Source organism: Vicugna pacos, chromosome 4 (assembly GCF_048564905.1).
Source record: "Vicugna pacos chromosome 4, VicPac4, whole genome shotgun sequence".
NCBI lineage: Eukaryota > Metazoa > Chordata > Mammalia > Artiodactyla > Camelidae > Vicugna > Vicugna pacos.
Window position 1 is genome coordinate 1,986,516 of NC_132990.1, and position 24,260 is coordinate 2,010,775.

Here is a 24,260-nt window from a genome sequence, read left to right on the forward strand (position 1 = left end):
AATGTCTCCAGACTTTGCCAAATGCTCCATGGGGGGGGGGGCACTTTCACCCTTAGTTGAGAATCACTGCCTCATACAATTCTCACAACAATTCTGTTCTTCCAGAAAGATGGAATAGATGTACTTTCCCCTATTCATTCCTCTAAGCACAATTAACTCGGCTGGAAATTACAAGGAAATCAAACACAAGAAGGCTCTGAAATGTGGAGAGAAGAAGGCAGACGGGCTAAGGTTCTTGCGACCTAAGGATTCTGTGCTTACTTTCAATGTGTGGGGAGGTGGGGTTTCCCCACACCATCGTGCAATTCTGGGACACCAGCTGGGTGTCCTACAGTTCAACTCCATTCTAACACCATTCACCTGGAGATAGCATTAGATTCCACAGGTTAAGGGCTCAGACAAGACTACTACTAGATTACCGGCTTATTATAAAAGGATGTAATTCAGGAACAGCCGGGTGGAAGAGCTGCACAGGGCAAAGTATGCAGGGAAAATGAGGAGCTTCCATGCCCTCTCCAGGTGCACCACTCTCCCCACTTCTCCAAGTGTTCACCATCCCAGAAGCTCTCTGAACCTTGTCCTTTGGGTCTTGATGGACATTCTGTTACGTGGGCATGGTTGATTAAATTGTTGGCCATTGGTGATTGAACTCAATTTCTAGACCCTCTCCCCTCCCTGTAATTGGTGGGGTAGGAGTGTGGGACTGAAAGCTCCAACCCTCTAATCTCATGATTTGTTCTCCTGGCAGCCAGTCCTCATCTTAGTCATTGTCCAAAAGTCACCTTACAAACATAACAAGAGACCCCTTTTTCTCTCATTACAGGAAATTATAAGGATTTTAGGAGATCTACACCAGAGATAGGGACAAAGACTAAACATATATTCATTATAAATCACAATATCACAGGAAAGGAAGGAAAGGGTGGTCAGTTCTGTGGGTTTTCTTTATGCCTCATATATCCCAGACTTGCAGCTGAAGAAGCCAACAACCCATGAATGCCAGCAGGTGCAGACCAAAAAAACAAAAACAAAACCCAGAACAAACACAAAGGGTCCCCGTGCCCAAAACTCTAGTCAAAGGGCCAGAAAAGGGAATGCCTAGCAAGACAGAGAAGTTTTAGTGAATAACCTGTCTACTCGAGCTAAATAGTATAAAATACACTGTGGCTGTGCCTCACCACACACGCAAAGTCTAGATTTCCACCCTCAAATATAGAACAAATTATTTCAAGTGATCCCCACTCCCTACCCACTGGAATGGTGTCAGAGAAGGCTGAGTAGGGAGCATGAGTTTATTTCTTTCAACTCCTTGGTTTAATTTGTTCCTAAATATTTTATTGGTTTTGATACTATTATAAATGGGGTCATTTTTTTCATATAATTCATCATTAATGTATAGAAATGCTACCAATTTGTGTATGTTAATTCTGTGTCCTATAACTTTACTGGATTCACTGATTGGCTCTAAGAGTTTCTGGGTGTAGTTCTTCGCATTTTCTTGTTAAATAATTCCAAAATTTGATTAAACTTGGTGTTGGTGTCAGTTGATTCCTTTCTCATTCAGGTTGTGCTTTTCTTGGTTTTTAGAGTAAAGGGTGATTTTTCTATTGTTAGGAGATTTGGGGCCCTATTTAATTCTTTTATTTTAGCGGGCAGGTATCCTGTTCTGTTTCATGTGCTGGTCCTGACCTACTTTTGTGGATAGCGGTTCCAATGACAGTTTAACTTTTAGAGGCTCAGTGGTATCATTTTGGTCTGCTTAAGTGATGCCACTGGGCTTCCACTGGTCCCTGCTGTGCCGCCTGAACGGATAAGAGGAGCCTTCCCAGAATGGGATGTTGGGTTTCTCTCTGGGAGAAGGGGTTTTCTGGTCTCAAGGGAGAAAGAGGCTTTTCTGTTCCAGAGCTTCTGGTGGGATCTCTCTTATCTTTGGCGACAGAGAGCCCGACAGGTCACATGCTTGTTATGGTGGGACATTCCTCCCATCCCCCCCTCATCCCCCCCCCCCCCCAGTTACGCTAGCAACCATGGTGTCTCTGGGCAGGAGAGGAGAGTCTCAGGCCAATGAAGACAAAGTCTGCCTTGGCTGGGTGCTTTCTGTGGCAGGGTGCCTTCTACTGGCCACCTCCTGTAACGCCAGGGCTCTGGGTGGGAGTGGGGCTTACTGTTCACTGCTACTTTTAGCAGAGCTCCATTGTTGCCGGCGCTGGCTTGCCTGGTGTACGTTTCAGGACTTCTGTTTGATCTGCGGTAGGAGTGAGCTACCCGCGCTCTCTTCCTGTTGCTAGGTTTGGTCACCAGCTTCTGTTGGGTGGGGAAATTTAAGACACCCTACCACTGCCTTGTTTTCCCAGGCATAGCATACCAAACCAGCTCACCTTCCATTTACCACTTTTCGGAGTTCTCCTTTGGTTGCCTGTTTAGTTATTTCCATCGTTTATGGTTGTTCTTATCCAGACGAGCAAGAAAAACCAATCTGTGACATCTTGTATGGGCCTGAATTCTATGTTTAACTTTTTAGGAAACTGCTAAACTGTTTTCAAATTAATGGTCTCATTTTACAATCCCAACAGCAGTGAATGAGAAGTCCAGTTGCCCTCACGTCTTTGCCAACACACATCATGGTCAGACTTCTAACTTTTAGTCATCCTAGTGGTTATGTAAGGATTCTCATTGTGGCTTTAATTCCCGTTTTCCTAATGACTAATGATGTGGAACATCATTCATGTGCTTATTTGCCATTTGTATACCTTTTGTGAAATGTTCATTCAAATCTTTTGCCAAATTAAAAAAAAAAAAAACAACCACCTGGGTGGTTGGTCTTGTCATTGAGAAGTAAGAGATCCTTATATATTGTAGATACAAGTCCTTTGCCAGATATGTTTTGCAAATACTTCCTCTCAGTCTGGGGGTTCCCTTTCATTACCTATACAATACCTTTTGAAGAAGCAGTCTTTAATTTTCCAAGTCCAATTTCCTTGTATTTTCTTTTATAGTTTGTATTCTTGTGATTTATTTAAGAAATCTTAGCTCAGAGTGTATTATGCTCTAACAAATGACCACAAACTCAGAAGGTTAAAACAATACAAATGTATTATTTCACCGAAGTTAGTGGGTCAGAAGTCTGGTGGACTTAGATGATTTCTTTGCCCTGTCTCACAAGGCGAATGTGAGTGTTGACTGGCTTGGTTCTTTTCAGAGCCTTCTGGGAAGAATCTGTGTCCAAGGTTAGTCAGGCTATTGACAGATTCTAGTTTCTTTCTGCTGTGGGACAGAGGTCCCTGTTTCCTTGCTGGCTGTCATCTGGGGGCTGACCTTAGCTCCCAGCGGCCTCTTGCCAATTCTTGCACGTGGGTCCCACACATCATAAGCCAACAACAGCACGGCCAATCCTTGTGTCCAAATGTGTATTTTACAACTTCCCCTTCTGCCAATTTCTCTTGCCTCCAGCCAGAGAAAGTGCTTTGCTTTTAAAGGCTCCTATGATTAGATTGGGCCCACCCAGATGAACCAGGATAATCTCTTTAATCTTACAGCCTATAACCTTAATCACATCTGCAGAGATGTGATCTTTATCATCTAATACATTCACAGATTTCGGAGACTGAGGTGTGGGCATCTTCAGGGGACTATTCTTCCTACCATGCAAGGTCACCAAGATTTTCTTCTTGAAGTTTTATTATTACAGCTTTTACACTTAGTTCTGTTAAACACAGATGCTTTTATAGTGGTAAAATACATATATTTTGTTATATTTCATATTTGTTTATTTATGTTTGTATTTGGATATAATTTTTTTTTAACCATATGGAGAGGTATAGATCAAGGTTCTCTTTGTGTCTACGTCTGTGACAATCCTCTCATTCCAGCACCATGTCGGGGAAAAGTTTATCCTTTTCCCATTGTCGTCCTTGGAATCATTAAAAAAAATTAATTAAAAATATATGTGTAGGTCTATTTCTGGATTCTGTTCTGCCCTAATGATCTATTTGTTACCTTTATGCCAATTCCAGTCTTAATTATTTAGTTCTATAAATCTTGTAATATCAGGTTATTCAAATCCTCCAACTTTGTAAAATTTATTTGGGTCTTAAAAGCCTCTGCATTTCTACATAAAATTTATAATGAACTAATGTTACTTAAAAAAATCCTCCGGGGATTTTGTTTGGGATCACATCAAATCTATAGATCAACTTGGGAGCATCGTTAGCTTAATTTAACAATACTGAGTCTTTGAATCCATGAAAATTGTTGTGAACTGAGTTATTTTCTCAAAATTCAAATGTTGACGATCTACTGCCCATGTGACTGTATTTGGGGGTAGATCCTTTATAAATGTAATTAAGTTAAATGAGGTCGTGAGGGTGGGGCCCTAATCCAACAGGACCAGTGCCCTGACAAGAAAAGACACCAGGAGTTCACACACCCAGAGAAGCCATGTGAGGACACGATGACATGATGACACAGTAAGAACCCTCAGGAGAACCCATACTTGCAGACTTGCTGATGCTGGACTATCAGCCTCCAGAACTGTTAAGAAAATAAGTCTGCTGTCTAAGCCACCCAGCCTGCGGCATTTTGTTATTGGCAGCCCAAGCTAATACAAACATACCTCTTTCAATTACATAGGTTTTATTATCTCTGAGAAATATTTTATAATTTTCAGGTTATAGTTACTGCACATCTTTGGTCAAATTTATCCCTGAGTATTTCATATTTTTTGATGCTATTACAAATAGATTTTAAATTTCACATTTTCTATTTATTAAAAGAAAACCTTTTAATTTTAGAATAGTTTCAGATTTATAGAAAAGACAGTACAGTTTCCACATATTCCACACACAGTTTGCCCTACTGTAAACATCTTACATTATCATGGTACATTTTTCATCACAATTATTAAATCAACAATGATACAATATTGTTAACTAACCTCTGTACTTTATTTGGATCTCATACGTTTTCAATATTGTTAACTAACCTCTGTACTTTATTTGGATCTCATACGTTTTCCTCTTTAGACCTTTTTCTGTTCCTAGATCACATCTACAACGCCACATCATATTTAGCCATTATATCTGCTTTGTCCCCTCCGGTCTGTGAGTTTCTCAAACATTCTTTGTTTTTGATAACCTTGAATTTTGAAGAGTCAGGTACTGGTAGAATGTCTCTCACTTTGGGTTTGCCCTGTTTTTCTCATGGTGAGACTGGGGTTGTAAGTGCTTGAGAGGACAACCAGATGTCAAGTACCAATCTCACCAAGTCCTAGCGAGAGTGTGCGCTATCATGACTGGTATTAACCTGCCCCAGGTAGAGTCTGCCAGGTTTCTAAACTGTGAAGTTACTATCTGCCCCCTTTCCATACTCTTCTGAATTCATGAAGTATAGCCCACTCTCAAGGTGTGCAGATTTAATGTACACCACATTGAGAGGAAGTATCTATACAAATTATTTGGAATTTTATACAGGAGATTTGCCTCATTTCTGTTTATTCAATCATTTATATCAGCACGTACTCATGGATATTTATTTTGTACTTTGGATTTTAATTCAATACTAAATTATATTTTTGTTCAAATTGTTTCAGCTTTGGCCACTGGGAGCTCTTTGAGTTTGGCTTCTATTCCTTTGACATTTAAAAAAACTCTTAATTGGTAAAAATAACATAAAATTTACCAACTTAGCTATTTCTAAGGATCCAGTTTAGCAGTGTTAACTATATTCACATGGCTGTGCAAGAGACTTCTAGAACTTTTCCTTCTTGCAAAACTGAAACTATTCCCATCCAGCAGCTCCCCATTTCTCTCCCTGCAGCATTTTGTTTCAGTGAATATGATTATTCTAGGTACCTTAAAACAAGTGGAATCACACAGCACTTGTCTTTTTGTGACGGGGTTATTTCACTTTGTTTAATGTCCTCAAGGCTCATTCTTTTTAAAGTCTGAATAATATTCAGTTGTATGTATATATTACATTTCCCTTATCTGTTTATCCCCCAGTGGACATTTGGGTAGCTCCATCTCTTGGCTGTTGTGAATAATGCTGCAATGAAGCTGAGTGTGCAAATATCTCTTCAAAAATCTGCTTTCAATTCTTTTGGATATATACCCAGAAATGGATTGCTGGATCATATGATAATTCTACTTTTAATTTTTGAGAACCTCTATACTGATTTCCATAGTGACCGTAAGACTTTACATTCCTACCAACAGTGCAGAAGGGTTCCAGTTTCTCTGATCCTTGACAACACCTGTTATTTTGTTCGGTTTCCTCCAATTTTGTGGGTTTGGATTTGAATGCACTTACTCCAGCAGCCAGAGATGTATCATTCAGAGCTCCTTTCAGGAGAATCTGATGTAAGGGGTACAGCTGATTGGCAGCCCCTAGCTACCACATTTTCAGATCCACAGATCAATTATGCTGAGGTCACGGTCCCCCCAGCTGCTCCCAGCCCCTGAGTGAGCAAGGCTCGAGCACAAAGCCAGGTCATTTCTGCCTAACTCTGGACTCTTTCTGAAGGCTGCCTCTCCCTTTGCCCTCTCCCTCTCTCCTTTATCTTTTATGTATGTTTCCCCCAATAAATTCTTGCACATCTAATTTTGTCTTGGCATGTGCTTCTTTGACAAAGGATTTTGGGAAGAAGTCAAATTAGATGTTTAAGTCTACTGTCTTATATATGCAGGAGTTACTGTTAAGCTTTTGTGTTCTTTAAAGATTACAAATTCCAAGTGTCACTGAACTATGGGAGAATGAATTACTTCTAACATATGTATTATCTGAGAGAAAGTTTATTGGTTTGATTTACTGAAACTTAAAATATTCCATCAAATTATGCAGGAAAACGCAGGTAGCGAAAATATATAACATTGTCCATTCCTTCAAGTGATCTCAAATAAGTTTTGAAAGGCCATAGGATGATATAATATATATACTGTACCATTTAAACCACTTCTGTGTTCTATACTTAAAAATTCAAGTACAGAAATATACTGTGAAGTGCTGAGGTAACATTGTAACTCCCCCCAGCATGAATGCATAGGTGTTTAAGGTTGAGTGTGAATACTACTGTAAATTCTCAAGTCACCTGATGAATCAATCCCATTTCAATTTTAGACCAAAAGCAGCATATTATACATGCACCTGAAGGAAATATCTTCTGTGTGTGTATGTGTGTGTGCGCACACGCACACGCGCGCAGGGGACAGGGATGTGCCAGGGAAAGGCTGACTGAAACACACTGATAACAATGTTAGAAGTCTGCTGTCGTCGGTAACACAGAAACATACACAGTCTTCGTGTTCAAACTCTTCATGGGGATTTCTTCTGTAATTTCTAGAATGGAAAGAAAAAGCTTTAAAGAAATCATTTTCTACCTATTCTGGATGAATATTAAAAAAAAAAAAGTTAACTGCCTGGGTAGTAAGAAATCTGGCTTCACCTGAAGAGAAGTCTAAACTTTGTCCCGGCTACTGAGGAAAAGGCTAAGCCCCTGGGATTTCCCGAGTGACAGGAGCATCTTCTGTTACTTACTGTGGGCCCCTCAACACGCCTGATGGCTTAGTCTAACGAGGTGACCTGGGTGCAGCTGGCCACACCAGAAAAACCAACCGTAACGATTCAGGGCGGGAGCTTTGGGTCACACGGTATCACCTGAGACTGAGACCAACCATGTGAGCAATCATACCTATATCCTGAAGCCTCAATGCAAACTCTGGACACCGAGGCTCAAGTGAGCTGCCCTGGTTGGTAACACGCTGTCCATACTCCTGTCATGCGCTGGGGCCAGGAGGAGGCAACGCTGCCCACGGCTCCTTGGGGAGGGACAACCTCAAGTTACATATCTGGATCCTCTCCCAGACTGGGCCCCGTGCATCTCTTCCCTTTGCCTAATTTCCATCCCTTCCCACCAGCTTCCATGAGGTCTGTGAACTCTGCTAGCAAATGATCAAACTTGAGGGTGATTTTTGGGAAACCCTCTGAACTTGCAGTTGGTGCCAGAAGTGACAGTGGTCACATGTGGACTCTTTAGTGTAAGTCTCAGGTTGGAGCCTAACTCTTTACACTTGGGGTTAGAAGTTTTGGGCAGACTTCTGGAGGACTGTGCCCTCCACCTGACTAACTCTGAGTACTGCCCGAGATGCCCCCCCACCCCCAAACAGATATTTCCTATGCCTAGAAGCAATGCCAAGCAAGCAGCCCAGATTTATGGTTTCTAAGTATTAACTCCCTATGACAGGAAGAACAGTCATTTCCAGGTCTGGGGAAGTAAAGAGTACATGATAAACCTAGTACATCTTTCAATGTCCTAGAAAGTAAGAAGTTATCAAAGACTGAAGGCTCAGGTCCAAAAATACAGGAGTCAATATAGCTAAAGATAAAAACTTGAGAGTCCCAAAGTGTAACACAAATGCTATGGCTCAAAACACACTGAATGTATAAAAGCTGAGCGAGAGAGAATAAAATTTTAACAAGTTCTTTCCCTCCTGTGGGGCAGTTTGCTTCTAGCCAGATCTGAATTCAAAGGGAAGGACCAAGTTTTTTTTACAAGTGGCTTTTGTCCTAACAGGAATCCTGGATGTGAAAACACTCTCAAAAGCTGCCCCCTTAACAGAGAACTACAGGAGCTGGAGATGATATTTAGAATAAATAGTGGAACAAGCAAGAAGGCATCAGTGAGTTTCTAAAACTGTGAGCATTAGGTCATCCTTCTAATTTACCAAATTATTAATCTCTTAGGAAAAACAATCTTGAGAGGAAGACTATGATGAAAATGAGGCAGGAGATAACAGATTGGGAAAAGACAGTGGACTGGGAAGAGTAGCAGGCCTCTTGGTTATCTTGGGTAAAGCACTTAACTGTCCAGATTTTACCTACTAAACTTGCCCAGTCAACCTGACAGCAGAGCAGCAAGAATGGAAGACATTTTAAAGGTAAGGTCTGGTTTGTGAATCACAGGTAGCGGTACTATTATCTAATCCACGTGGATGTGACTCTGTCCTTGACCAGTTCAACCAGGTGCCTACGTGTGTGCAGAACAAGCGAGAGGTGATGGCATCCCTTCATTCCCAGCGCCCAGCTGCACCCGGTGACCAATGGGTTTGAGGGATAAGAGACAGAAGTTAAGAATGTGTCTGAAGTTTCACACAAGCTCATCAAAGGAGGAAACTACATTTATAATTGATCTTTATTACCAAACCGTAATGAAAGAACCAACTGTGTCGGAGAGTGAAAAAGTCTTGTGCAGACCCTGAAGCATTAGACAATGGTGAGCCTTGGAGGATCTGAGCAGGAGAACAGCATCAAGGGGCTGTTCATGAAGACAGTCTTGGCGGAGGGATACAGGCTGCAGACAGGCTGTTCTCAACAGACGATGAGGCCCTGACACTAAGGAGGGGTAAAGAAGACAGATCTGAAGCCTAACAGCTGTGCTTCATGATAGAGAGAAAAAGACTTTCATTTTTCACAATGTAGCAGAAAATGTCAAAGTACAATATAAAACATTAATTTAACAAAATTAATAAACAGCCGAGGGAGGAAGAAACAGAAAAATCCACAAGAGGCCAAAAAAAAAGTGAATTCCAAGAGATACCTGAACATTAAGATTTTCTGGTGGTCCTGGAGGCTTAAAGATTTGGCACTAAAGGCCAAGAAAGTGAGACGAGAAAAAGCTTAGGGTCTACACAAACTGGGACGTCCAATGAAACCACTTTCAAAAAACTGAAAAAGGAACCCATGCTAAAAGGAGTAGTTTCAAAAAGACCCTTCACCACAGAGAAAAACATTAAGAGAACGTTGTGGGTTTTATAATAACCTTCCAAAAGATAAGGCCATGCTCCAATTCCCGCAAACTGTGATTGTGACCTTTTTTTTGAAAAAGGAAAGACAGACCAAAGAGGTGGTAATGTGGTCACTGAAGCAGAGATAAAAGTGATGTGGCCACAAGGAAGCCTGGAACCACCAGAGGCTGGAAGAGGCAAAGAACGAATTCTCCCCCAGAGAGCAGTTCTGCCGACACCCTGATTTCAGACTCCGGCCTCCAGATCTGGGAGAGAATACATTTCCGTGGTCTTAATCCACCTAGGTTTTGGTAATTAATGCACTAGACACAGTAAACCAATACACAGAATTTGCCCCACCTCGCCTTGGTTTAGGGAGAGAGAGAACACGTTGCTGTGAGAATTCTGGCCCTCTGAATGACTGGGACACTAACACATTTTAAACACTCTCTGTGGCCCAGAATGACTGGGGACAATGTCCCTAAAGAATTAAAGAAATGCTCCTTTAAACTGGGTTTTAACCGAAACATCACAAGACAAACAGCCACAATCAACTTTGTCAGAACTCTGGAAAGCAAGTTCATCACTACTCGGCCTGCCTCCAAGAAATGCCAAAGGGATCCTTCAGGTTGAGATGAAAGGATGCTAGACGGTAACCCAAAGCCATACTGTCGCATTTTTGGTTTTGAACTCTAGTTTTTGTTTTCTACCTGATTTAAAAGTGGATACATAAACACAATTAAGAATTTATGTTTTGGGGCTCAAAATTATAAACATATAGTTTCTGACAAGACTATAAATGGGGGCAGAGCTGTATATAAGCAGAGTTTTTGTATGCTATTAATATCAAACTGGTACCAATTCAAACTAGACTCTTATAAATTTAGGATGTTAATTGTAATCCCCATGGTAAACACTAACATCCTTAAAAAAATTGCACAAGAGGAAGTGAGGAAAGAATCAAAATAGCACAGTACAAAAAATCAACTAAAGCCAAAATGGAGGGAATAAAGCCAAAAAAGGTTCAAGGCTTCCAGAAAAAAAATCCCCCAAAATGGCAGAAGTATCCATTTTTTCTTATCTGCTGTTTGCTTACTGAACAAGAGACTAACTGACCTGGGGAAAGGGAAATGGTCAGCTCTACCCCCTGTAACCTTCCTTTCCCATATAAAGAGGAAATAGTAAAAAGCTGACACCTGTGACGGTCACAGCCCAGGGGCACAGGTTCACTAAAGACTGAAAAATAATCATAAAATTATAGAACATTGCCCGAACTTCTCCTCCCACCCCTCACTACAACATCGTACAGGCTCCTGTGTGGTAAAATGGCGTTACAGCAGACAGAACGGGCAAGAATGTGCAAGAACTGTATTTAAAAAGGAATCTTTAGGGCAACCGTAAGACAACAGAAGGGATAAAAACCCTTATTTCGTCAGAGGAAATTTGAGCCTCTGGCACCTACAGCTACAGGAAACAATAAAAAGAGGAACTCTTAGCCAGATAAACATAAACCCTCTCGCTAAAGGCCTATTTACCTCAGTTCCTTTTCCTCACTACATCACGTATGGCTATCCACCAAATACTACAGGGTGTTCTAACAGGGAAAAAACACGCTAGGAAGACACAGAGCAAGCATCACAACCAGACTCAGACATGGCAGGGATCTGGGAATCACCAGACGGGGAATTCAAAATAACTAGGGTGAATGTTAAAGACGCTAATGGAAGGGGTGGACAACCTGTAAGAACAGATGGGCAATGTAAACAGAAAGATGGAAATTCTAATCAAGAATTAAAAGGAAATGCTAAAAATCCGAACACTGCAACAGAAATGAAGAATGCCTTATACCGAAAAATTTATAGCTAGGTGTAGGATGTTCAGATTGCAGAAAATCAAAGATAAGATGTAACTTTGGAAAAGACAAAGTCCAGCAATTTCCCACCAGTGCTAGGAGACACACAGCTTGCCTCAGAGAGTCCAGTAAACCCCAGGCGGTGAGGCTGTATAAATAAAAGGACAGAAGCGTGAAACATTTTGAGTTGGGATGGCAAGAAGGACGGCTATAAACAGGGGAAAATAAACAGATCCCATCAAGGGAAACGATTTGAGGAAATGACTCCAACAGAGGGACGACAGAGCAGAACTCGGGGGGAAGGCTGAAACGTCAACAAAGAAGCTGTTAGAAGCACCACAGAAGCTGAGATCACCGAAGTGGATGATGTAAGGGTGAGCGTGAGAGAGCAAACATATACCTGCAGACGCTAGCCGGTGCCTCGTCCCAAATCTGTTTTCTGACTTATGGAATAGAGAATATGCCAACTAATGACCTAGCTCTTCACACTTTAAAGTAGCTCACAGAGAAAAGACGTGCTCTATAAGTGGTAAAGGGGGAGGTACACTGTCAGATTTAAGTGCCCTTCAAGCTGTTATCAGTATTATAAAATGAGAATATTTTGATTCTCGGGGAAGAGGGCAATTTTAAGATCAGCAAGCAGGCTAACTTACCTAGAAGCATGTATTTTAAATAGCATACCAATATAATTTTAAAGATATTTCCAAAGCAAAAAGTAATCGTCCTTTTAATTATTATTATTTTTTAAACATTTACAGCATGGCAAATTTCTGAAGAAAGAGCGAAAAAAGAGATAGCACTAGTACTATGTCTCATACATATAATGTATAAGTGATTGGTGGCATCCAAATCTATTTCTAATAAAACAGAAACAAAAACAAAAAAAATTTAGCATGTTCTATAATCTCCTTACCGTCTGTTTGAGTCTCATTCAGAAACAGCTTTAGCTTCCTGCTCCGGAGGCCAAACACCTTGGCTGCTTCAGACAGAAGACCTTGGTGGGTAAGCCCATTCTGCCCAAGTGGGTTTTCAAGGAGGAGAGTGCCCACTGTTCCCATTAAACACTCTACAGAAGAAAAGACAAACTGGGTTAAATCCTGAGCGCTCTCCACTGGCTACTGCATCCCTGATGGAGGTGGTGACTCGACAGCTCTAACGGACAGAACTAAAGGCTCTGAAAGCCGGCAGTCGGTACAACAGCAAGACTGGGATTAATTATAGTCCGCAGAAACAGCCTTACATACTTCACAGGGGAGAAGAGGAAAGGGAAGAAGAAAAAACTAGTATAAAAGTCCAGCAGTTTAGGGAAGAGATATTCGGTAAACAGTTAAACGAAGACCCTCAAGACGGTAATATACGTGCACAATGAGGGCCCCAAAATATCAAGGAAAAGTAAGACTCAATCTAGTCTATTGATCAAGGCATGGATATGTACAACAGTTCTCAGAACGTTTTCCAAGGAAAAATAATGAGGCAAAAAGAAAAACTAAAATGTTTTGGCATTTAAACAAATTCAGCTTCATTTAGCTGTAATTTTTACCTAAACCAATTTATCTCATTTCCTGACCATGCCAGATGGAGCGGTGTTTCTACATTAACATACCAAAAGAAACAAGCCAGGAGTGTTCCCCCAAGAAGTGTGGGAGTCTATACTTTAACTTACTGGGTTGAAGCTGACTTGAAACATCCATATAAATAAGAGAGATTGAACATTCATAGCAGCACTGTCTACAATAGCCAAGCCATGGAAGCAACCTAAATATCCATCGACAGATAACTGGATAAAGAAGTTGTGGTATATTTATACAATGGAATACTACTCAGCCATAAAAAAGAATAAAATAATGCCATTTGCAGCAACATGGATGGACCTAGAGATTGTCATTCTAAGTGAAGTAAGCCGGAAAAGAGAAAGAAAAATACCATATGATATCACTCATATGTGGAATGAAAAAGAATAAGAATAAGAAGAAGAAAAGGACACTAATGAACTCATCTATAAAACAGAAACAGACTTGCAGACATAGTAAATAATCTTATGGTTACCGGGGGAAAGGGGATGGGAAGGGATAAATTTGCAAGTTTGAGATTTGCAAATGTTAGGCACTATATATAAAAATAGATTAAACAAAAAACCAAAACAAGTTTCTTCTGTATAGCACAGAGAACTATATCTTGTAATAATCTTTAATGAAAAAGAATATGAAAATGAATATATGTATGTATGTGCATGACTGGGACATTGTGCTGGACACCAGAAATCGACACATTGTAACTGACTGTATTTCAATAAAAATACAAGAGAGATTGATACATTAAAGAAAATCTTGACACTCAACATTTTAACCTGCCTACTGAGGGTGTTCAGCGGGGGGAGGCACGCACCTTGGGGGTCTGCATTCAAGAGCTGCAGGTTGATATATTGACAGAGAAGAGCACTAGGACTGTCGATCACAGCGGGAGTTGATCCTCCGGTCACACAAAGTGTTTTTCCATTCAGACTCAGTAAGTTGGTTTGGTTCTTTATTTCTAACAATGACAACAGAAACAACAAAAAAATCATTCTTAGGCGCGGTTGTGCGCGGGGCTGCCAAAATGTCCTCCAAGTACGAGCCGTCGCGCCTAGCCACTCAACCCGCTACCCTCGACCCAGCTGAATACGACGTATCTCCGGAAGCCCGGAAGGCACAAGGCGAGCGGTTGGCCATAAGATCCCGGCTTAAACGAGAGTACCTACTTCAGTACAACGACCCCAGCCGCCGAGGGGTCATCGAAGATCCTGCCTTGATTCGCTGGACCTACGCAAGATCATCAAATATCTATCCCAATTTCAAACCCACTCCCAAGACCTCACTGTTAGGAGCTCTATTTGGAATTGGGCCCCTCTTCTTCTGGTTTTATGTTTTCAAAACTGACAGAGATAAGAAAAAGAAGCTTATCCAGGAAGGAAAATTGGATCGAACATTTAACATCTCATATTAAGTCTGGCAATGATGATTATATATACTATTGTTTAAATAAATCTGTTAATCATTAAATAAAAAAAACAAAAAATCATTCTTTCAGGGGGAATAGTTCAGTGCTGAAGTCATTCACTTTCTCCTATTTAATTACTAAACTATCATGTATCTTTCCAGTGAAACTTTCCACTTAATTTCTGTTTACCAAAGGACACTGCCTTTCCTATAAAGTCAGACTTTAATGACATGCAAATAGTAGGAAATCTTAATGTTGCAAAATAGCATAATATTCATAACTTAAAACATAAGGCAAATTGTTTTTTCCCCCTTTTAGTATGTTTTTCTGCGTATTATAGCTCCTCTTAAAATTTCCTCCTGTATCAGAATCCTAAACTCTATCATGAAAACAAGCCTTATATTAAAAAAAGTTAATTATGGTCAGAAGACAAATTATTTGACTAATGAACATACGTAGAAAAATAGACACACAGAACACACATTTCATTTATATACAATTAAACATTGCTTAGGGTAGAAGTTCAGCTACAGCCACTGTGCCACTAAGGTCAACGTGGGGCCCAGGTGCTGCTCAGCTTTCCCAGGCTGCTGCTCGCTGGGTCAGAGGGGACAGCACGAAGCCCACACTCCTCCAGTGCTGTTCCAACTTTCGAGCCAGGTGCATGAGTGACCCTCTGGCAAAGCTCCCTCTGCAGGTCCCCTGACAGGCGGTGTTAGATGTGGCTACACAGATGTGAGCTCCAGTCTGTCCTTGCTTCTCATCCTACGGTGACTTCAGATAGAGACCCAAGCTGTCCCCTGACCTACTTGCCAGCTCCCCTTGGCGGATCCTGGTCAGAGGTTTTCCGCAGATCCTCCAGTGAACCACCCTTCTTCCAGACCTTTATTTCCTCAGTTTCTCCCACATCATGTTTGCTTCCCTTATCCAGCCCTTAACTGATACGTGGAACAGTAAAGGTTTTCCACGGTGCTTCTCACAACTTACAACCCAGCAGCTGAATGACAGTTCCTAGTACACAGTATCCCTGACAACACTGGATACTGTGAAATTTTCTAGCTTTTGCCAGTCTGGTTGCACGTAATAGTACCTCATGGTGGTTTTTACCATTGAGGTTCAGCAGTTTTCCCTTTATTTTTTGGCCATTTAGATTTCTTCTTTTAAGCTATTTGTAAGTTTCTGAAAATTGTATTAGTTTCCTACAGCTGCTGTAAGAATCACAATCTAGGGATTGGTGAGCGGGATGGCTTCAAACAACAAAAATTGGTCTCACAGTTCTCTGGAGGTGAGAAGTTCAAAATCAAGGTGTCAGCAGGGCCATGTTCCCTCTGAGGCCTGTACAGGAGTTCTTCCTTCCCTCTTCCCAGCTTCTAAAGGCTCCAGCAACCTTTGGTATCTCTTGGCTTGCAGGTTTGCCTAATTCTAACCTCTGCCTTTGTCCCCATAGCCTTCTCCCTGTATGTTTCCGTCTCCACATGGCCCTCTTCTTACAAGGACACCAGTGAGCCCCATTCCAGTATTACTTTATTTTAACTAATTACATCTGCAATGACCCTATTTCCAAAGAAGGTCACATTCTTTGAATAAGGATAAGGACTTCAATGTATCTTTTTTGGGGAAGGAGTCGGGGATTGGGTGGTGATGTCACAATTCAACCCATGACAGTGGGAGGAAATGTACTTACAATTCTTTACAATTTTATTTAGGCTTGTCTTATTGAGAATCTGGATTTAGCAAGATGCAGGCACTATGTTTAATAAAGTTAAAACTCACCGGGAAGTCTCTGAAGCCTAGAGTGTATCACATGGCTGACAGGTAAGAGGGTAGCATTAGAACCTTCATCTAGTAAGTCCAGGGTTCTGTCAGCCACAGTACACAAAGGAGGCACAGAGAGACACCCTGCAGGCAGGCACTGCTGGAGAGGCTGGCCCTTGACTCACAGAGTCGGGATCAAGGCCGAGGTTATGCAGCATGACGGCTATCAAAGCAAGACCTTCACTGATATACCTCGTGTCAAAGCATATGGGTATCTTTTGACTTTCCACACACCTGTTTCACCATGGAAGACAGCCAGCTCTGTGTTTTTTACATCAAAAATGCTAGTAACAACATTCTTCAGCTTTAAAAGGTCCAACCTATTATCGCCTTTTGGATTTTCCAGAAGCAATACTCCACCTAAAAAGCCACAAATATGAATGAAGGAAAAAAAAAAGTTAAATTTGAATGCAAAGGGAAACACATCATCAGTATACTTTCTTTGGTAAATGTCTATTCATGTCTTTTCCCATTTTCTAATTAGATTTTTTAAACTGTTGAGTTTTGAGAGTTCTTTAAGTATTCTAGACACACACTTTGTTGGATATGTGGTTTGGAAAAACTCAGTCTGTAGTTTGGTTTTTCATCCTCTTCACAGGATCTTTTGCAAAGCAGAATTTAAAATTTTGATGAAGTTCAATTTATCAATTTTTCCTTTTATGAACGGAGCTTTTGGTATCAAGCCTTAAAAACTCTTTGCCTAGTCCTGAATTCTAAAAATTTGCTCCTTCCCCTAAAGTACATAACATTTCCTAGAAGCCACGAAGCGGCTTTATGTTTGACCATTGTTATACTTAATATACACAGCTACTATTGTCTATTTACAGAGATAATTAAAACTAATTATATTTGGGGAAGTCTCTGTAAACCTATCAAAACTGGGGAATTTATCATCCAGCAGTCCATTAGTTTGATATTCTGCCATCAAAATTTTTAAGGTGCAATTTTCAGAAGAATGTATTTTGTATTTTTAGTGTTAATAATAGTGAATTTTCTTGTAGTCGCTGCAAGTGCAAGATTATTTCTTCATAATTTAGTACCCTTTAATAAACACATTAATATTTATCAAAAAAATAAATAAAAATTTGCTCTTTTTTCCTAAGTGTTTTATAGTTTTATACTTAAGTTTGTGATCCATTTTAAGTTAATTTTTGTATAAGGTTTAAGACTTCGATCTAGGACTTCTTTTTTTGCATATAGGTATCTAATTGTCTAGTACCATATAATGAAAATACTCAATTGAATTGCTTTTGCTCCTTCTTCGAAAATCATTAGGCCACATTTTGTGGTCTGTTGTGAGTCTATTGTTGTGTTCTCTAAGCTGTGACACTGATTTATGTGTCTGTTCTGCGACCATGCCACACAAGTCTTTGGATAAGTCTTGAAGTTGGGGAGAGTGATTTCTCCCACTATATTCTTATTTTTCAAGTGTTTGGCTATTTTTATTTCTACTTTCTTTTGAGGTAATTCTGTCTGTATCTGTAACAAAATATTGCTGAAGATTTAACAGGAATTGAGTTAAACTTGTGTATTAATTTGGGGAGAACTGGCATGTTCACTATACTGAATTTTCTAATCCATGAATATGGCATATCTCTCCATTTATTTTGATCTTTGGTTTTTTTCATCAGTATTTTGTAGTTTTTGGCATAAAAGTCCTGTATATGTTTTATTAAATTTATACCTAAGTATCTCTTTTTTGAGCAACTGTAAATGGTATTATACTTTAAATTTCATTCCCCACATATTTACTGGTAGAATACGGTAAATACTGATGTTTATATGTTTATCTTATACCCTGTGAATCTGTTTTTTCTTTTTCTCTTTATAAGCAATATGACTTTTTTAAAAAAAGTGATGATTTTATTCAATTACTCTGGAAACAAATCCTCCCAATTAAAGCCGAAACCCAAACAGTATTATAAAACTAGCCAAAATACTTAAAAATAAGAAAGTAAAGACCAATCATAATTTTCCTCCTTACATGAGTGCTTTCAGCCAAACAGTAAATTACAAACCATACCACATCATGCTGACACAGACGATAAACTGTGCTTACATTTGTAACTATTCCCGGGAAGATAATCTTGTTGGAGTAGTGGGTTCCTCTTCCTAGTTGCTGGGTCAGGTGGCCCAGGAAGAGGCAGTACTGAAGTCAGCAGATGGGGGAGCTAGGTCCCACCTGTTTTTGTCACTGCTCATTTTGCTGGCCCCTGTGACTAAAGCTGACACAAAGTCCTGGCCTTGGTGACGCTGCTTATGCACATGCACTGCTCCTGTGCCTAACTCCTTCCACAGGAGCACCTGTTGTGACCTGGACAGACACAATGTTGGCAATGATGGACCAGCTCACATGCCACACATCACTGTGTGGCCGTTGCGAGGACCATACGGTGCCTGAAGCATCATCACAGGTCCAAACGGACACCCGAACACTCTGGGAACAGCTGGTGATAGTGCTGGTGAGCAAACCAACGGAAGGGTCCCCAGGACACACCTCAATCTGTAGACGCCTTAGAATTTTCTATGCAGACAATCATGTCATCTTCATACACAAACAATTTTATTGCTTCCTTTCTGATCTGTATGCCTTTTCTTTTTGTTTCTTTTCTTTTCCTGCCTCATTCCACTGGCAAGTACTTCTAGTACAATGCTGAGTGAGAGTAGTGAGAACGGTGTCCTTGCCTTGGTCCTAGTCTTAGGTAGAAAACATTCAATCTCTTCTAGTCAAGTATAGTATTAACTGTAGGTTTTTCAATAGATGCTCATTATCAAGTTGTTGAAATTCCTCTGATTTTCTTAGTTTTTTTTTTAATCATGAATGGATACTGAATTTTGTCAAATGCTTTTTCTGTAACAATTAGTATAATCTTCTACTCTATTAACCTGTTAATGTGATAGATTAAACTGACTGGTTTTGGATACTGAACTAGCCTTGTAACTGTGGAATAAACCTCACCTGTCACAATGCATAACTGTATATATAACTATTTTCTACTTAATTTTTTGGCAAGAATTTTACATTTATATTCAGAAGAGATATTGGTTTGTAGTTTTCTTTTTTTTACTTTTTGTATCTGGTTTTGGTGTCGATACTACCTTAATAAAGTGAGTTGGGGAGTGCTCCTGTGCTATTTTCTGGAAGAATCTGTGTAGAACTGGTGTTTATTTTTTTAAAGTCTGTTGAATTCTCTAGCAACACTATTTGGATCTGGAAATTTCATGAGAGTTTCATTTCTTTTTAATTGAAGCATAGTTAATTTCATTTTTTAACTGCCATCTCTTTTACTTGTTTCCTCAGTCTCTTTTCCTCCCTTTCCCAAGACAAACTTATCATGAACATTGCTTCTCAAGTCTATGTTTTCAAATTTCATAATTCTATATATTTATTCAATAAACAATGCATGGCGATGGATTTTGTTTCTAAAATTTATGTGAATGATACCCTATTATAGATATAATTATGAAACTTGCTTTCTTTGTTAAAATGTTTGAGATATAGAACAAGTTATAGAGATACATTTTCATTACTTTTAACTGGTATGTGGTATCCACTTTGTGAATGTATTTAAATCCCTTTTTGGACATTTTTATTGTGCAACACCATCAGTAACAGCTGTGATAGTCTTAGACTCAACCAATCAAATTTTGAGAGTTTTAAAATTATGAATTCAATCTCCTTAACAGCGACAGGGCTACTGAAACTATTTCATGTGAGTAAGTCAGAGGTAGTTTGTGCTTTTTGAGAAACTGGCTTATTTCATTCAAATTGTCAAATTTCTGTGTAGAGAGCTGTTCATAGCACTTATCTTTTCGATCAGTCTGTACTGGTGTCCTGTTTCATTCTTGATATTGGTAATTAGTGTTTTCTTTCGTTCTGTATCAGTCTCACTAGAGGTCTGTTGGTTTTATTAATTTTTTCAAAGAACCACATTTTTTTGTTTCATTATCTTCTTCATTGCTCTCTTGTTATCAAATGCACTGACTTCTGCTCTTATTTTTTATTTTATCTTTCTTTCTGCTTGCTTAATTTTTTTTTAGTTTCTTGAGGTTGGAACTTAGATTATTTGAAACTATCCTTTTTTTCTGTTAGTTTTCAGAGATACAAACTAGCTGTAATCTACATATTTTGATGCTGTATTTTCTGTTTTAATTTGGTTTTATGCATTTTTTTTCCTGGACACTTTTTCCCTGATCATGAACTACTTAGGAAGTTTGTTCTTTAGTTTTCAAATGTATGGGAATTTCGCTTTTATCTTTCTGTTACTGAATTATAGTTTGACTCTACTGTGGTCAGAGAACACACCCTATATGATTTCAACTCTTTAATTTGCTGAGGTCTGTTTTATGGTCCAGGCTATAACCTATCTTGGTAAATGGACCTTGAATAAAATGTGTAGTCTTCTCCTGCTGGGTGGGGTGTTCCATAAATACTGATTAGATTCTGATACTCTGTCTAGCTCTTCTGTCAATTGTTGAAAGAGGTAAACTCAACACTCAAACTGTAACTATGGATTTTTCTGTTCTTGTTTAAGGTCTATCAGTTTTTGTTTTATGTTATCTAGGATCAAGTTTTCCTTTGGACTGACATTTGTATCATTATTTAATACCACTGGTAATTTTCTTTGCTATGAAGTTTACTTTACTGAAATGAACACAGACACCCCTGCTTTCTTTGACTAATGTTTGCACACTAGATCCTCTTCTAGCCTTTTACTTTCAACCTATCTATTTGGTTATATTTAGGGCTCCTCTTATGTACAGCAAAAAGCTGGGTAATGTGTTTTTATCACTCTGCAAACCTGTGTTAATTGATATATTTAGACCATTTACATTTAGTAATAATTAATGTTTAAGTCTTCCATTTTATTTTCTGCTTTCTATTTGTTTTTTCCCCATACTTTCTGTGGATTCCTTGAACATATTTTAGAATCTTATTTTTATTTGTTTAGTGTTTCTGGATGTATCTCTTGGTGTAGTCTTTTTCAGTGGCTGCACCAGGTGGTACACTGTATATACACAACTACTAGTCCACCAGTGTTGACATTTTTTCAGTTTGAGAGAAGTGCAGAATTTTTACCTCCCCTTTACATTCCTTTGCTCTTTCCTATTTATAATTGTCTTAAATATTCTTTGCATGTGAATTAAGATGTTAGTTTTTGTTGCAGCCATCAAACATAATTTAGAAAATTGAAGAAAAGTCTGTTGAATTTACCCATATTTTGCTTCTTCCCATTGTTCTTTCTGTTGTTCTGATATCCCTTGAGTTCCTCTTTTTATCATTTCTTTCTGTTTTAAGAATTTCCTTTAGCTATTCTTTTAGGATAAGCCTTGCTACTAACAAATTCTTTTAGTTTACCTTCATTTGAGAATGTCTTGATTTTCTCTTCACCCAGAAAGAAATTTTTGCTTGATACAAACTTCTGGGTAGATGGTAATCATCTTTTAGCATTTGAGAAATACTATCCTTTTTATCTTTTGACCTCCATGGTTTTTGATAAGAAATTCAGTATCAATCAAATTGTTTCTCCCTTACAGGTTAGGTGTTGCAAACATTTCTCTCACTGCTTTCAAGATGTTTTGTCTTACATTTTCAGAAGTTCTAGTATGTTATATGTGATGTGCATTCTTTTGGGTTTATCTTGTATGATGTTTTCTCAGCTTCTTAAATCTGTAGGCTTAAGGGTTTTGCCAAATTTAGGAAGTTTTCAGATGTTATTTCATTGAATACCTTTCAGGCTTATCTTTTGTTCTCTTCCTTTCAGAATTCAGGACAAGAATACTGAAGTTTTATTATCATCCCATACATCCTTGGGGTTCTGTACTTTTCTTTTTTAGCTTCTTTTTTTTTGTTTTAAACTTTGCTATTCACATTGGGTAATTTCTCTTGTTCCATCTTTCAGGTTATGAATTCCTTTCTGTCTCTTCTATTCTGTTGTTGAGCCTTTCCACTGAGTTTTTGTGTTTTAATTACTGTAGTTACCAGTTCTAAAATTTTAATTTGATCCTTTGTATCTTCTATTTCTTTGCTGAGACTTTCTATTTTCCATTTGTTTCTCTATGTTTGTAACTGCTCTGTGAAGCACTTTTATTATGACTGCTTTACGTTCTGTCAGATAATGTGGACATTTCTGTCATCTTGATGTGACTTTTTTCATTCAGTTAAGATTTTCCTGGTTCTTGGCATAATGAGTAATTGTCAATGAAAACCTGAACATGTTAGGCATAATGAGACTGGTTCTTACTGAAATCCTTCCTGTATTTTAGCTGACTTTGATCTCACCTGGGCAGGCACAGGGGAGAACACTGCTTCATTACTGCTTGGTGAGAGAAGTCCAGGTTCCCTACTCAGCGTGCACTGGTACTGAGGTCAGGACTCCTTGTCACTTCTGGGGCACAGGGGTGGGGGTGGGGGTGGGGGTTGTAAAGTGGTGCAAGGAGGAAGTTCTGACTCTCCTCTAGACCTCCACAGATACCTCCCTGGCCACAAAGAGTAGGAGTGTCTCCTTACTGCTCCCCACGTGGCCTTCACTGACACCTTGACAGGGTAGTGGGGATACGTAGCCTCATGACTACTGGGCAGTGGTGAGGGGAAGGGATGCCTTGTTATATTGCATGATAGCGATAGAAGTCCAGGCTCTCCACGTGGCCCACAATGACACTACTGGGCAAAAGAGCTCATTATCACTTAGGCAGGATGGATGACCCGGCTCGCTGCTTGGTGTTCTCTGACCATGGCAGTGGTCTGACCATGGCAGTGGGGGCTTGAGGCTCCTCAGCCTGGCCAAGGTCTAGGCTTCCCACTTGGCTTTTGCTGGTGTGAGTGGTGGTGCAGCCACAGTTTCTTCCGTCTTGTTTGGCTGGAGTAGAGCAGTTATTGTCTAGACGACTTTTTGTCTTGCTAGGTTGCCCGTTTCCTGGCCCCGCCCAGAGAGAGCAGGATTTTGTTGGGGTGTTTAGGTCCATGCTCACTGGTGTTCCAGGTTGCCAGCTTCTTCAGCTACAAGCTGGGATACATAAAGCAAAAAGAAAAACCAGGGAACCCTCTACTGTTTTCTTACTTGTTCTCAAGGCCCCTAACGGGTCTACCTTCTTCCCTCCACCGAGTCTTCTTATGCTTATTTTTAATATATTGTTATGTCTGGGACGTTTAGCTGTACTTTGTGGGAGAAACTGGAAAAGCATGCCTACCCTATCTTCCTAGGAGTGCAAGTTCAACCATTTACTTCTGTGGATTCATTTTTGATAACAATTAGAAAGAAAAGGCAACCCAATTTTACCAATTCTCTTCAAACAGCCTTAAAGACATTCATAGATGTAATTAAAAAAAAAAATACAAACCACGGAGTTCACTTACTCTTATTCTGCTCACTGCCATTTGTACAGATGTTAAGATTGACATACGCACAAGCTGGGCCAGGCGTGGATGATCCTCTGGTGAGTGTAAGTTCCAGGTCAGACCCTTTTAACTGAACACGTGAGAATATGTGACTGCAGCATCTGACCAGTGTCAACAATTAAGACGGCAACCACTTAGTAAGAAAAGAGCTCTATACGATTCTGAGAGCATACTCAATCTCTTTACTGAAACAGTCAAGAGCTATAATTTTTCTCCTCATTTTCTCTTTTTAACTTATGCTTTAAAATATGCAAAATAGAAAATGAAACCATTTTGTAACTTGCCCTGCTTGTCTGGTTCAGGTTGTCCCAAACAAAGTAGGAATGAGACCAGGAACCAACAATTGAATAAATGACTAACCGACACAGAATTTCCCTTGTTATAAATAACCTGCTTCTGAATTATGGGCCAGTATCTTCCATGTCTTGGTCAGATTTTTATA

The 24,260-nt window shown here is 39.6% G+C and overlaps 1 protein-coding gene and 1 pseudogene across 1 annotated transcript in view; one reads left to right on the plus strand and one right to left on the minus strand.

Annotated features, from left to right (window-relative positions):
- Window positions 1–6,995: 6,995 nt before the first annotated feature.
- IARS1 (isoleucyl-tRNA synthetase 1) overlaps window positions 6,996–24,260 on the minus strand; it is a 67,422-nt gene continuing 50,157 nt past the window's right edge. Inside the window, exons 30-34 of the mRNA XM_072959065.1 lie at window positions 23,777–23,888; window positions 16,654–16,779; window positions 14,014–14,157; window positions 12,542–12,694; window positions 6,996–7,332 (exon numbers count right to left, since the gene is read on the minus strand). Of these exons, the coding sequence (XP_072815166.1) occupies window positions 7,250–7,332; window positions 12,542–12,694; window positions 14,014–14,157; window positions 16,654–16,779; window positions 23,777–23,888 (618 nt within the window). The 3' untranslated portion in view covers window positions 6,996–7,249. The remainder of the gene's footprint in view (window positions 7,333–12,541; window positions 12,695–14,013; window positions 14,158–16,653; window positions 16,780–23,776; window positions 23,889–24,260) is intronic.
- Window positions 14,205–14,658, plus strand: LOC102541567 (NADH dehydrogenase [ubiquinone] 1 beta subcomplex subunit 4 pseudogene; annotated as a pseudogene).